This window comes from Falco punctatus (assembly GCF_963210335.1).
Source record: "Falco punctatus genome assembly, chromosome: 3".
NCBI lineage: Eukaryota > Metazoa > Chordata > Aves > Falconiformes > Falconidae > Falco > Falco punctatus.
Window position 1 is genome coordinate 45,610,090 of NC_137582.1, and position 15,026 is coordinate 45,625,115.

At 42.3% G+C, this 15,026-nt stretch overlaps 1 protein-coding gene across 10 annotated transcripts in view; it reads right to left on the reverse strand.

The window, feature by feature from the left end:
• CHD7 (chromodomain helicase DNA binding protein 7) overlaps nucleotides 1-15,026 on the reverse strand; it is a 134,069-nt gene that overhangs the window by 82,602 nt on the left and 36,441 nt on the right. For all 10 annotated transcript variants that reach the window (XM_080378276.1, XM_080378273.1, XM_080378271.1 and 7 more), the window contains one exon: nucleotides 4,685-6,544. In XM_080378276.1, the coding sequence (XP_080234402.1) occupies nucleotides 4,685-6,370 (1,686 nt within the window). In that variant the 5' untranslated portion in view covers nucleotides 6,371-6,544. The remainder of the gene's footprint in view (nucleotides 1-4,684; nucleotides 6,545-15,026) is intronic.

Here is a 15,026-nt window from a genome sequence, read left to right on the forward strand (position 1 = left end):
CACAGCTATGAGTTACGATTTAAAGCAAAGTCACATGCCCACAGATAGCTAGGCCAGCAGAGTAAACTGGCAGTGAACCCATAACACACACAAAATTAATCTCTTCTCCACAAGAAGCTGGCCATTGCAACCCAGCACCCATCAACACTGTTGGTGCCTACCACTGAGCTCTACCATTAAGTCAAGCATGGAGGCTATACCATAACTGTTTGTCATTTAAGTACTCCTATGTTTGACTAGAAATAATGTAGATCACATTTGTGGAACATGATTAATGAACAGGACTCCAAATTTCAGCCCATACAGTAGCTGTGGATAAATAAGAAGTTCTGTATAATAACACACCCAGGATAGCCTATTCTTGGCAGAAAAAACTCCTACACTTGCTCTATCGCTAACAAAATTTTCTGAAAACAACAATACACAAGAGCAACTACATAGCATTAGACCCCCAGAGGCATGCCTAATATGATAGCCCCTCTCTGATAGAAGTCTGTGGAAGAGTAAGAGAACCAGACACACACAGCAGATGCACTCCAATAACAAACTCAGCCACTTATTTATGTGATAGATCTTCTGAGCCAAACGTGCTGCCTTCATGTTTAACAAACAATAATTCATTTTTCTGCACAGCACCTCAGAGATCAGCATCTTAACGTGCAGTTCTGAGTTCACCACCTGATAATTTGCTGAACACCTTAAAAGAATTCAAGGAGACAAAAACAAGTGACAAAGAACCCTAGTTTCACATTCACCTTCTTCATGCACCCATATCACTCACAATTTTAGAGGCTTTCACCACTTCTCTCCTTCCCTTTCCCCCTAACTCATTCCCCTCTGTGCTTTTTCACACGCTACTGTATTTTTATGAGGCCTGGGGAAAGGATCCAGAGCCGCACAGCATTTGCCACATCAGCATACCATGGATATATGTAGCAACATAGTAACAATCTCTGGGTTTGCCCCCTACTACTTCCATAACAATTCCTACTGTTTCATTTCTTCCACTGTAGTAGCACATTTTCAGATAGCCATCTAACACCAAAACCCTGTTCCTAAGGAGAGCTTTTTGCCTGCTATTTCACCACTCAGGTACCACAGAATCATATAAATTGGAAAAAGACCTTTAAGATCATTGAGTCCAACTGTAAACCTAACACTGCCAAGTCCACCATTAAAACTTGTCCCTAAGTGCAAGATCTATGAGTTTGTTACATATCTCCAGGGATGGAGACTCAATCACTTCCCTGGGCAGCCTGTTCCAATGCTTGACAACCCTTTTGGTGAAGGAAGCTTTCCTAATGTCCAATCTAAACATCTCCTGGCCATGCCTTCACTTGTACAGCTTACAGACAAGTGACTGACATTCCTGTTCTAACTATTTAGTTTCATTATTGTTAGGTGCTTCACCTTGTCTACACTTGGCACTCAGCTTTGAGTATGTTAGCAGCAGCAAGATTTGCCATCTGACTCTTCACTCTTCTCCAGATCATTTACGAGTATTTTGGAGAGTACAAGCTCACAAGCCCAAGCCCAACACAGATGCCTCTGCTGTGAAAATAAGCAAGCTACTCCTACCTTCTGCTTTGCACCTTGGCCGACTACCCTGCCACAGCAGAACCCACCTTTCCACTCCATGGCCATTGAACTCTTCTGAAAACCTTCAGTGAAGAATGTTTCAAAAGAGGGCTTGAAAAACCAATCACACTGACTGAATGTCCCAACTATACAGTGGTTCTTATAAATTTATCAAACTCCACTGAAGCCAGTAACTCACTGCTAACAAGGTCCTAATAACCAGTTCTAGTTTTCAGCTATTACTCTAAACCAGTTGAACTGTCAATCACCCAGCCAAAACAATTTGCAGTTTTGCACACAAAAAAGAAGTAACAAGCCCTAGAACCGACATGGCAATTTCTTTCAAGTTAAAAGCAAAAGAACTTCACTTTCCTTCCAATGTATCTAAAAACAAAACAGCAATTTGGTTAACCACAAGTATTACAGCCTTCCCATGATAAGGCTAGCTTCAAATCACTGAAAAATAATTACTAAGATGGCTTCTGTGGATTTAAAAGTACATAGTGATTTCCTTTTCACTGACTATATTCATTTGCCTGATTCATTTTACACAAAGAAAAACAAACCAGTCATTTAACTGTTCTTCAGTGAACAGTTTTCTGCCAACTGACATGAAGGGAAAACCACGACACAGGAGAGCTACCAACTCTGTATTCAGTCTTAAGAGCAGGGGTTTCACACGTCTGCATTTTTCCCCAGGGGGTGGGGAGGAGTTGAGTTTTCATTGACTTGAACAATATTTATTTCGTCCAGTTTTCAAGGGGAAATGCCTGCCTTCAAGAGTTTCATTACTACAGTCAGGTCTCAAGCTAATTGCTTAATGGGAAGGTATGTTAACTATAACTTTTACCAAATAAAACCTTAACAGAAGTAGGCTAACAGAGAAATTACTTGGCTACCTACAGCTGTTTGAATTACTGATTTTAATCAAATACCTTGAGTTATCATGTGGTTTTCTTCTAATTATTTAGTTTCAGCACTTACCTTTGTTCAAGCTATTCATCTGCAGTTCAGAACCTTGTAATAGGTTATATAGCTCATTTAAGGGTTGAGCTGCCTGCATTTTACCTCTTCACTATAAAAGAAAAATTAATGTCCCCAAAACTTTTAACAAGCCTGTCCATTCCACAGGTAAACCTTCTTCCTCCCAAACCACCCTCTTACTGCTAATAAAAGGTTTACTGGATGGTCCGATGAAAACAAGGAATGCCAGTGAAGAACACTACAGCTTGAGGGCATGGTCGATCTTAAGTCTTCCCTTTGCAAACCCCCACCGTCACTAGCTGTGAAAGGTCCCAGTGATGCTGGGCTTTGTTCCTTTACTGTCTTGTAAGTCTTGCATTACCATTTCTACAATTTTCTTTCAAGTTTTTTCTGCTAGATGTGTCAGCTCTCACCTTCAGCGTAAAAACCACATCTTGCACTTCTTTTTCTGATTCCCAGTCTTTCTGTACTGTTTTCTCCATGCTGTCATTACCCCCTTTCCAAATACCTACTCGTTCTCTTGTTTTCTGCATATAGTCTTGAGTTCTCTCCTTTTTCATCCTACTCAGCTGCACAGTCAGTAACACACGAGGCATTGTCAAGAGCTGCTCTCTCAAGAAGGAACACAGAACTCCACGTGCATAACAGAACTGTAATTTAGGTTCTCCAAACCTGTGTGTGGAGCTTGGAGGAGAGGAAGGGCCAATACAGGTATAAAATTTCACACCGATTTTGAGGGGGGCAGGAGAGAGAAAGTCGGTCTTGAAGATATTCTTTGCCGCTTCAAGATAGCAGCTTCCTCCTCCCTCCCAGAAAGACAGTATCCTTCCCCTTGCCCAGCTTAGTCCCTGATCTCCCTTCCCAGGGCTTCCCCACCCTATGGCACCTCCAGTGCTCCCCCCTCCTCTCTTCCATGGGGAATGTGGAGACCTCTCCCCAGCTGCTGAGCTGCTCCATCTACCACTCCTTGTCAGCTGCCTCTCTGCAGTGCATACATCTGATTCCCAGACCCACCTCACGCTGTGCAGAGCGGCTAACAGAAGCAGCCGGCAGGCAGCAGTGGAGGGGACTGCTGAACAGCTGCTTTCCGCACAGGCCTGGGACACTGGCTAGGACAGCTGTTTTTATGATTTATTAACCTTATTGTAGCATCACATCATTGTGACTACATTCCAACAATTGTCTCCAAATATTTACAGGCAGAGCTACTTGGCATTAATTACCAACTGGTTTAAGAAAATAAAATAAAATTAAACCTCTGATATCCTGACACCTACTCATTCAGTACCACAACCTCCTGAATGATGACCAATAGAGCAAGAGGCAAGTAATGGCATATGTGAAGATCCCAAAAGGTACTTTTTCAGCTGAAGCTTACTTGACTACTAGCATGTAGTCAAACCTACTAAGCTACAGCAGATCTAGGTGTTTTACCGTTTTTTGCTTTTAATCGAAATATTACATGAAAGCAATACATTTTTATTGAAACCTGGAAGATCACAGACTGCGTAAAATAAAACTTCTATCCTATTTCAGATTTCATTTAAGCCTCAGGTTTGATTTCAGACTATGATTCACATCTGCTGTCTTCTCCTTGCATGAACTACTGCCCCATCACTTCTCAGTTGCATTACTTAATGCTGAAGAAGTTCATCCTAGAAATTTTTTCACATGTAAAGATTTCAGCTTTAACTTAAAACCACAAAACATTCCCTCAAGATTTAAAGAAAACTCTCAGTTTGACCAAAACAAACACATTATGACGCATACTTCTTTCTCCAAGTTGCAAATACAACAATTAATAGTTTAAATGACAGTTCTCACACATGCTTTCCATTTTCCCCTCAAAGGAACACAAATAAAAAGCAGGTATTCAGCTTGTCTTGTTGCTGTAGCACATTTCAGTCTATCCATGTTATCCTGTAAAAATTACTGTAAGGACATTAGCCAGCTACCTGGAACCTCATTTTACCTTCAGGTTTTGTGCACCAAGCAAGCCATATAACCAGTAACAAACAGTGGAGTCAAACAGGAGCAACTATTTTGAAACCACGGATCTTGTGTAACCTGAAATGCATTTACAGCAATTTAAAACATCTTCTACTCAGTGGAAGTAGCTTACCTGAAGGACAGGCACTTTTTGTGGTGTGTTTTGTGGTGACTGGTGAAGCTGTGCCCAAGGCTGATGATGAGGATGTGGAGGTGGTGAAGACTGATGATGTATCCCTGGGTGAGGCTGCATGGGAGGACAGGTTGGCATTTGCTGTTGAAAAGACTGCTGTTGACTAGGAAGCTGCTGGCCAGATATTAGTCGCTCTTGTATTGCTTGTGGATCTGCAAGGCCAACACCTGGACAACCATTTGGTCTCATGTGCCCACCCATCTCCCGTGGTGTTGAAGACATACCCATAAATGGACGATTCTGTTGCATGTTTCGGGGGCCCATATTCCTTTGTCCAATTCCCATGGCACCAGGGGGCTGGTGTGACGGCTGAGGATGGGGTATATTTGGATAACTGCCAACTTCCATTGGTATTCCAGCACTACCAGGCCTAACCTGCGGAGGAGGTGTACCTGCTGGATTACTCATTGCTTTCATAGGTGACATGGGAGGTGGAGAGGCATAAGTTCCCTGAGGCTGTGAAGGGTGCATAGTTTGCGTGTTCATTTGGTTAAGTGAGCCACTAGGGTGGATGGGTTGCTGGTGCATTAGTCCTTGACCACTGTTTGATGGAAATCCGACAGCATTTGAGTATCTTGGTACAGATTGATTCATTGGAGTGTTATTTGTAAGGCCTAAATTCTGATTCATCCCTGTATTATTAACTAATCCCTGATTAAGGTTACTGTAAGGATATCGAGAATACTGCCCTGAGTTGTTTATAGTAGGTGAGGGTACCGTCTGGCTCCGAGAACTAAAATTAAGTGTTTGCGGCCTAACAGCACCCTGCTGGGGAGGATTAGGGGAGAATCTGGGACTGTGGGCTACTGATTCTCCATGGATAGCAGTGGGGGGATGGTGGTGAAATTGTTGGACTGAATGTCGCAAAGAAGGTGCCATACTGGGATTCTGCTGGGGCACATGAGACAAGTGGCCAGGTCCTGAGGTGGCAATGAAAGGGTTTCCCTGATTGAGGCCTTCTTGGCCTTGAGAGAACTGGTTCATCCTCTGCTGTTGTGGCTGACCATGCTGCTGCATTGCAAAATCACCACGAGCCATGTAGTTTCCCATCTGCTGCATGTGCTGAGGATGGCCCTGCCCAGGGGGTCCGGAGGGCGCCTGTGGTGGCTGTGTCGGTTGCGGCTGCTGCTGCTGCTGTTGCTGCTGGTATGGCGCTCTTATCTGGTCTGGCACTTGAACTGCCCGTGGTCCCCACATGGAGCCACTGTCTACGAAGGGTTGCCCGTGTCTTTCGTTCTGCATGCTGGGATAGACTCCCATTTGACCACCAGCACCACTGCCGTGAGGAACCTGAGGAACTGGAGGGTTGTGATACTGTGAATGAGGAGACGCTATACCATTCCCAGGGGCATTGCTTATCATCCTGTTCGGCTGATCCATCAGGTGCATTTTCTGCTGTTCGTATTGATTATAGTGATCAAAATGGGTCAACTTGGCTTGATTTTGATTTGCAGGGGGATGATGAAGAGATGACTGTAAAGAGGGAAATCCTTGATCCATGGGCATTTGCTGCCCCATAGGATTTACTGTATTTTCAGGATATCCACATTCTCCAAGACCTTCCAACCCTTCACTAAAAATATTCCCATCTTCTCCAAACAGACTCATCATTCCTGGATCTGCCATCTTTTTTCAGCACACAGCTCCTCGGAGCTACAACTAGAATGCTAGTCTGTGCTTCACCTCGGCGAGGTGTTTTGTCCTCAAAGCCTTTAATCCTCAACTAATCTCCTTCATGTCATTCCATATTTCCTTAATTCTTTTGGACCACGCAGTGTCAGGCAAGTCTGGTTACTGCTCCTAGAAAAAGCGGGGGAAGGGGGAGAAAGAGAGGAAGATATTGAAATAAATAATGTCAGGCAATATAAAGAAAACATACTTGACTGTTTTTCAGACAATGCTACCTAGTTTCAGCCCCTGAGATACATCTTAAAAATCTATTTCACTTTACGAAGGACTCATTAGCTTTATCAGAAGCTTTATTGTGATAGAGAGTTAGGAAACTAGCAAAACACTAGCCTTAACCTTAAATTAATCCATTCACTACACTTCCTAGTGCTCCTTTCTTGGGTGGAACAGAACAAAAGAACACAACATGCAGCAGCAGCAGCTGCCACAGCAGGTAGGCAGATGTATGAATATAGCCAAGCAGCCCATCTGCTGAACTAAAGCCCTGAAAACGCTCTAGTTACCAACAGCATGTCCTTAACCTTATTCCCTTGAGCTGCGTAATCAGATGAGCAAGCAGAAGCACCAAGTCCTACAACAGACTGAAGTTAGTTATACAGACAACTGATTTTTCAAACGCACACAGAGATGACCCTCTAAAACATACCAAATTCCAAGACTTAGCATTTAGGAAGGAAAGAAAAAAAAAATTTTTTTTTTTAAACACACAGGTTATGTTAATTTTAATGAAGTTATAAACTGAAAGACATGATAATTCTTCCCATTTAAGCAAAATTATATGCTCATTTTGTGTAAAAAAATTAAATTCAAAAGCTTCATTCTATGATAGGGTAGGTTTCTCATTCCATAACCTAATTTCTCTCCTGATGATAACAGGAACACTATCACTGGAGTTCATTACTCATCCTCAGACAATCATGCTACTAACTGCAACTACAGCACTTTATTAGACCACACTGAAGTTCTGCCCTCTCCAGAATTATAATCCTGAAAACTCACTCAGGAGAATTAGTAATGGCAAAAGAATTTCACAAAATGCTAACCTAATAACATACACACTTGGACTTGGAAAAAAGAAAAAAGCAACACATAGTAATAGTGCAGATTCAGAAAATTTCCCCATTTAGGTTTTTCACAGGAAAGACTGGTATTTCCGAAATGCATCCCATATCCTCTCCCCACAACAACTCCAAAGATTTTGTTTGGATCTGCTTATTATGAACAAAACTAGTCTAACGCTATCTTTTCTACTTAAGATCAGAATTTTAAATGCTATGTCTTGTATCTCAAAATAAACTTTTAAGACAATAGTCAAGGAAGCCCATCCATGTAGCAAATAAAAACAACTGGGTTTGCATCTTTGTTGTGATTCAGTAGCAACTGTACTTGCAGACACCAACTTGCCCTTCACCAGTGATCAAAGAAAAGATTTACAAGTCTGTACATTCACATCTCGCATTCTGCTGTCGAGAAGGGATGCTTTCAGTCACTTTGGATGCAAAATGCCAGGCCGGACTATTTCAATTGAAGGTGATTTGTCCCAGACAAGTTTTAGGGGGTAAATATCAGCACATTCATTACACTTCTTGTAGCCATTGTCAGGAGGACCTTCTACAGTATGAAGCAGAGGGCAAGAGGAAAAGCACAAGCATTTATCACTCCTCTTAAAATAGCATTTGAATGTCACCTTTAAAATCACACTCTTAAATCTCTTTAGCGCTCAGCTGGGATATTAACACTTGTATTTCTAAATCACTTGGGGGTAAATTCCTATAAGCCATCTACATATCTCTGTTATCTATTTATTTTGATTTAGTTTTCTTTATTAAGCAGAAGCCATCTGTAATATTTTCCACCTCAATCAGTTTATTAAAACACAGTATAAGGAAGTTCCAACAAGGCAAGAAGGAGCCTTCTTCACCAAAGCAAGCTTTTGGTATTAAGACTGCTCCAGAGCAGACCACACTGTTGTGGTGAAGATGCCCACAGTGATTTAAGATTGCTGGAGGATTTCAGACACGGCTACCTCTGTTGATGCACACTGCCATCAGAAACTGGCAAAGCTGGAAATCAGTGTGCACTGAGAGTCTCCATCTAACAGAAGTGTCTCTTTGCTTGAAAATGCTAAAAAGCATACTGCACAGATACTGTTACCTCCCAACCACTGACATAATCTGGGCAATGTCAAACTTGAGCCAAGGAGAGAATGCCACCAGTCAGAAAACCTATTTACAGCCACAGAATTATGAACAGGTAAGAATTTTCACTCATTTTATTATGTAAGTCATGCCTACTAAAATAACCATTTTTGAAGACAAGTATGCTCTACTCTTCTCAAGCACTAATGAAACTTTGCAATAAAAATATCTTGAGTCTACATAAAAGAATTATCTTTGCTATCTGTTATAGACAAGCTAAGACAGCATCTCCAGAAACAAGGTTACAAGCATCCAGCACACATTTGAATCTTACTGCTTCGTTTACTGTTTTTCAGCTGACAGGCTTCCAATAAAATTCAGGCCAGAACTGGCCACTGGCAAGAATCAACATAATCTAACAGTAGTTACAACCTTCTACTATATCCAGAAAACCAAAACAAAATAGGGTAAAGGTTTTGTTTAATTAAACACACCTTATTTCTGCCCAGCTGACTCCATCCCCAATTGCAGGTTTGGGCTAGGGACTGTCCCTTACAATGAAGGAGACGTGCTATGGTCTTAGCATTCAACAGGCTTCCCAAGCACATACACTTTTAAAAGAAAAGTAACTTCTAAGTTTATGATAGTCTGTACACAAACAAATCTGTCATCTAAATTAAGAGCAAAACCACAGTTTGCCACTATTTATGATTTTAGTTCTGAATTTTTATCTAAATGTGCATCGATTCCAGGTTTGAGATGTTAAACCTAAAGCTATTAGGTTTGAAACACAGCATGAGAATGTGTTTGCGAAGATATCTCAAAATTGTAGTAGTCTTTGTTTAGATTTAAGTTTGGCCTTAAATTTAATGACCATGGCCCTTTACAGTCTGTTGTGCTCTTGCCAAACCTTCTACTTCCCCAAATAAAAGTCACACCTCTGATGTGATACAAGGACAACAGTACATGTTAAAGAACGAAAGACAGCAGCAGTTACAGCCTGATCAAAATAAATTAACCAACGTTTTGATAAGAAAACAGTCGATACTGGATTTACCTAATAAGCTCACAATCTTCTACACTAACAGGATAGATTTCTTCCAGATATTTAAGCAAGTCATGAGAGTCACAGCTTTAAGTTGCAATCATATCTTTCCTTCTTTCATTACAAGTGATGTATTTTCTCTGCATAAATCCTCAAGGTTGGTCAACCCCCCCTCCCCCCAACCCCAAAAGAAATCCCCCACACAAAGAAAGCAGCATCTTCGGGGTTTTTTTTAATTTATTATTTAAGACTGCCTAGACAACCTATTTCTGTTCAAAGCAATGGTATGATTCCAACTACCCAGACACAGCCAATTGTTTAACAACCCTGTTACCTTAACAGACAAAGCTTAAATTTACTCCAGTCTGCAACATTCTAGTCCTAAATAACTAGATCTCAAATTAAGTAGTAGTTAACGACTGCTCAACTTAATATTTCAGAGCTATGTGGACTCAGTAGCCTTGGGCAGCTTCCCACTTTTATGAGTGGAACTAAACTGGCTGCTGCATACGCATAATCTGATCTCAGGCTGCAAACACTAAAACTTGAAGTTTATTAGTCTTGCTCCCAAAGCAGCAGAACCAGGCAGTCAAGACCAGGAAGCAGCAAGGGCAGCACATGCCCTCCACAACACCATCCTCACATTCTGCCGTTCAGAAGAACTTCTTGTAAATGAACAGGTTCCTTGAATCAACTATCAATCGTTAGATACAAGAAATTTAGCAGCATTTCTCAACGGCCATGCAGCAAGTAAACTAAATAAACAGAACATGAGATGGCAGCTAATATCAACTGCTTCAAGCTTTGAAGTGAGATGTGTCACGCAAAAGTACTTGACAAACACAAACAAAACAGTTACTCAGGTAAAGGAACTATGCACCTACAAACCAATACAATAAACCCTGCAAATACCATGCTATTTTGAAGAATTAGGCTAAAAAGACCTCTCATGTTAAAAACCAAAGCCATGCCAAAGGTTATTTTGAGACGGGAGCCTCAAAATGTAGGATTAAACATTAGGCTACTAAATCTGCATTTAAACATTGCGTATTTAAACTGCTTTTCAAAACTGCTAAGCTCCTGCTGGCTGTTAGGGGTAGTAATTTAAGCATTTGCCACATGGAAGTAGATGACACAAATGACAGCAATTAAAGTCACATTCTTATTTTATGAACAAAGTTGGAGGAAAACATCCACCAAAAACTTCATAAACGCTTGTAACACCCTGACAACACAGGAAAAGTCATGCCAAAACGTTCAAATCGGGGAAGATCGCTGATGAGACTTCTACCTTTCAGCTTATTTACCTACTGAGCGAACAGCACTGCTGATGCCAGGACAGTTATGCAAGTGCCTGACCTCGTCCGTGGGAAGCATGCCTAGTCTCTTGTGTGTTTTAATGCTTAGTTCTCATTGCTGTCACAGACAACTCTTCATGCATGGTACATTCCTCCTGCATATAGATTTGCCAAAATGTAACAGCAGATCTGTAAAGCAATCACAACGTGATTTCTGACCATAGCTTGCAAAGAAACTTGGTTATCTGAACACTTAAAGATGCTTTTTCCCCCCCTTCATATAGAATGCTTTCCTGGTATATGCTTCACACAGTACAGCTGTGTTAAAAATTAAGTCCATATAGTTTGTATCAGATCAAAGGATGGCAGGACTCTTGTTCCCCGCTGCCCCAGGAGAGACAGGACTTGTAAGGATGAAAAGAATAACCTCCTGCACGTCAGGAATATTCTGCCTTCAGTGGGAAGAGTCAGCAAACACGGTATAAGCATTTCTGAAAAGTTCAATTTCACACCTATCTTAGTAAAAATCAGTTAGTTCTTCACAGAAACATATCCTTACAGAAGTGTGCAGTGGCAAATTTAAGGCAGTCAATCTCTCTTGTTAGACTAAGAATTGAGGAAGGGGAGTGGGAGCAAAAACGTCACGTGCCTTTCCTCAAAAGTCACAGTTTTTGCGTTATGTGCAGTGAGCTAAATGCCTTGAATGTTATTTAGTAACATCTTTTGGGCAAGAAATCCATGAACTCCTAAACTTCCCATACAATAGTCAAGCAGAAGCCAGACTGTATTTTATTTCCTTAATGCATGATGTCCTTTGGCAAAGAACAGGCTTTTACAGAGGCAACTGAGGGCACAACAGCCTTCGAATATTTGGCAGCTTGTTGCTGTCAAGCAGCTGATGCAGGAATGACCAGCTAGAGTTCAGCCTGTGCCACACATTTGGAAACAATATCCTACGTCATTCAAGTTCACAGAAGCTCTGACACGAGACCACAACAGCATCATGTAGGAGTCTCTGAAGCAAACCTACCAAGCCTCGTTGTTACATCATATGCTCCCACTGCAAATGACTTCTGCATTCGCCGTACCAGCTGGGTACTGTTTTTCTTAACATGGGGCACTGCTAATTTTAAGTCAGCACCTATAACGCTAAATAAGAAGCCTCAGCATGTCTTTCCAGTCCAACAGAAAAAGTGGAAAGTTTATAGCTATTTATTACAAGTATGTATTTAGAAGTTTTTAATGAGGTAACCAGAGAAATTTTTTTTTACATTTAAGTACATTACAAACATGAGTTGGGAGGAGAGGGAACAAGCCTAAGCCAGAAACACTTAAGTTTTAGTGCTACGCTGCCTGGAATTTTAAGTGGCCTTTTTTGGTCATATGACCACCCTCTCTCCCAACGTAAGTTTAAAATACAGATGCAAGGAGGCGTTTTATCTAAAAATAGTCCTAGATAAGCAAGAGAAACAACCACAGTCGGAAAAATATTTCAGGAATACTCTTTAAAATATTTGATAACAGTGTTACCTTGCAAATAACTGTCTAAAACGGGAACGGCGACCCATCTAACGTGACCCCAGTGAGCTCTGGCCACCAGCAGCGCTGCCCGCCGAGGAGACACGGGTTGTGGTTCCGGGGGACCAGCAGCTGGCCCCAGGCCCCGCCAGCAGTATGGCCCACTGAGGGGACACGGGTTGTTCTGGGGAGCCAGCAGCCGGCCCCAGGCCCCGCCAGCAGCACGCCCAGGCAGAGCCGGGGGGAGGTGGCGGTGTCAGGGAGAAGACTCACATTGCTGCCATCAGTCACTACGAGATCTCCCAGCAATTACCTTCTCTTACGAAGCTGACACTAAACCGGCCCGGGGATTCAAGAGGTGGGGCCAGCGGCGACCCGCTGAGGCACTGAAAAAAACACCCCTCGCAACTGATTACTCTTGTTAAGGGCCGTGCTTTTTGTGCACCTACTGCAGTTGTCACTGATTAACCAACTGATCTGGCAATTTCCTACATTCTTTTGCATTTTAAAAGGATCTGAGAGGCCGGGAGTCATCCCTTTTCATATTCCAGGGGGAAGGGGAGGCTGCACCCCGTCCGGCTGGCTGCGGTGCAGAGGGGCCCCGCTCCCGCCCTCCTCCCCCAGCCCAGGCCTGCCAGGCCCGCAGCTGAAAATAATTTATCTGTTCGCTCCGCCGGGCTCCCGGCATATGCGATTGGGAGGGAAACGTATCCATCACGGATAAACTTGAGCACAAAGCCGGGCCGAGTGTCACAGGATACCGGAGGGCAGAGGTCGCCGCAGCGAGCGGGCGGGCTGGCGCAGGGCCGCCTCAGGCCAGCGGGCCCGGCAGCGCGGCGGGCCGCACCCCCGCCCCGGCGCACCCCGCGGGAAACAAAGCCCAGCGCGGCCGCAAGCGGCGGGGGCGGGAGGCGGCCGGCCCGGGGGAGCGGGGACTGTCCCCCCCGCAGGGAGCCCCGCGGCCTGCGCCCGCCGCGCTGCCACGACGTGGGTACTCGAGTGTTTCCCAGCGCCGCCGAACATGTGATTTCCAGTGAAATGTATTTTTTTAATCACAGGCAGGTTTTAAAACTTAATCGTATCCCAAAAGGCTATTTCCAGCTATAGAATTATAAGCGCTTTAAAGTAGCCAGACCCTATATTTTACTTTACCCGTTATAAGGCCAATACAATCATGTTTCATTCATAGTTTATGAAGTCTGAAAAACCACTTGATGAAATTACAGTCTACCAATACCACACATGGTATATTTGTCCACGTATATTCTATAATCATTTCAATTTATGACTTGTACTTAAAAGTAATTTTCCTGTACATGTGTTCTTCATAAATACTGGTAGATCACAGTCTGCACTTGTACAGGAACCACATATCCACACTCATTTCTGTGAAGATAAATACACCTTATATATTCAAAGTGAAAAGCCAGAGTTTTCACAGAACTAAAGGGAACATACTTCAGGACTGTGGAGCAAAATGGTAGTTCTCCCTTACGCTCTTCATATGTGGCAAGATGAATCATCCTACATCTGAACTCAAACCCTTATTCAGCTTCCAGTATTGATGATAATTTTTGCCCAATACACTTAAGCATATGGTCTTGAACCTTTCAGCAAAGAAAAGAAAAATTACACATTACCTTGGGAAAGGACTACAAATTACCTTTTTTAGAAAAAAAATAACATCTATGTGTCATAAAGTATTTTAAATGAAATCACACATGATCTACTGTATTCCACAAATCTCAACTTTGTTACAAAAAAGGCCTGTAGTACCAGACCAATTATTTATTTTATGATACACAACGGACTATTTAAAAGAAGTGTTAAATTATTTCCCTAAGTTAAAGTCCACAACAAAGAAAAGAGGGCCGGGGAGGGAGGGTGTGGAGAAAGGTGGTACACTGCAGGGCACAATGCAGTATATGGAGTGAATGGATTTCAGGAACCTTCATTCACTGCCTGAACCATTAAGTAGGTCTGATAATAGCCCACAGAATATGGGAGACAGCTGAGATACAGGACAGATACCCAAAAGAGCTTCCACAGCTATTTATTGGACTACTTAAATGACAAGGGTTTTTTTTTTTAACAAAAATAAGATATACATCTTGAACGTCCTACTGTTTCTTTGAGGAAGCAGAATGCAAAAAAAAGGTGGTTCATTCTTAGTCTGTGGAATTGAAGCGGACTCTTGCATGTACCAATGAAGCTTGATTTTTTTGGTTTTTAACATAATGTTATGTTAAATGGCTCACAGTGATAATCAGTGCTTATTTAGACCACAACATACATGACTATACCAAGATGTTCTTTACAGCAGAGAATGCCATAGAAGAAAAGTTTGGTGCTCTCAACAGCTCCCAGTGTGTAAGACCAAGATATTAAAGAGTAAACAAGCTGTGTATTCAAGTTCACTAGACATGGAAAAAAGGTGCCTACACAGTATCAGCAATAGTGCCAAGAATTATACATTGGAACGGGAACTGTCAGATGAGTGCAACCCTTATCAGGCAACCTGTGCGGTGTGCCTTTTCTTTCTAGGTAGGACTGAGCTAGAATGCTTTTCCTCTATGAAAGCAGGGGACATTCAA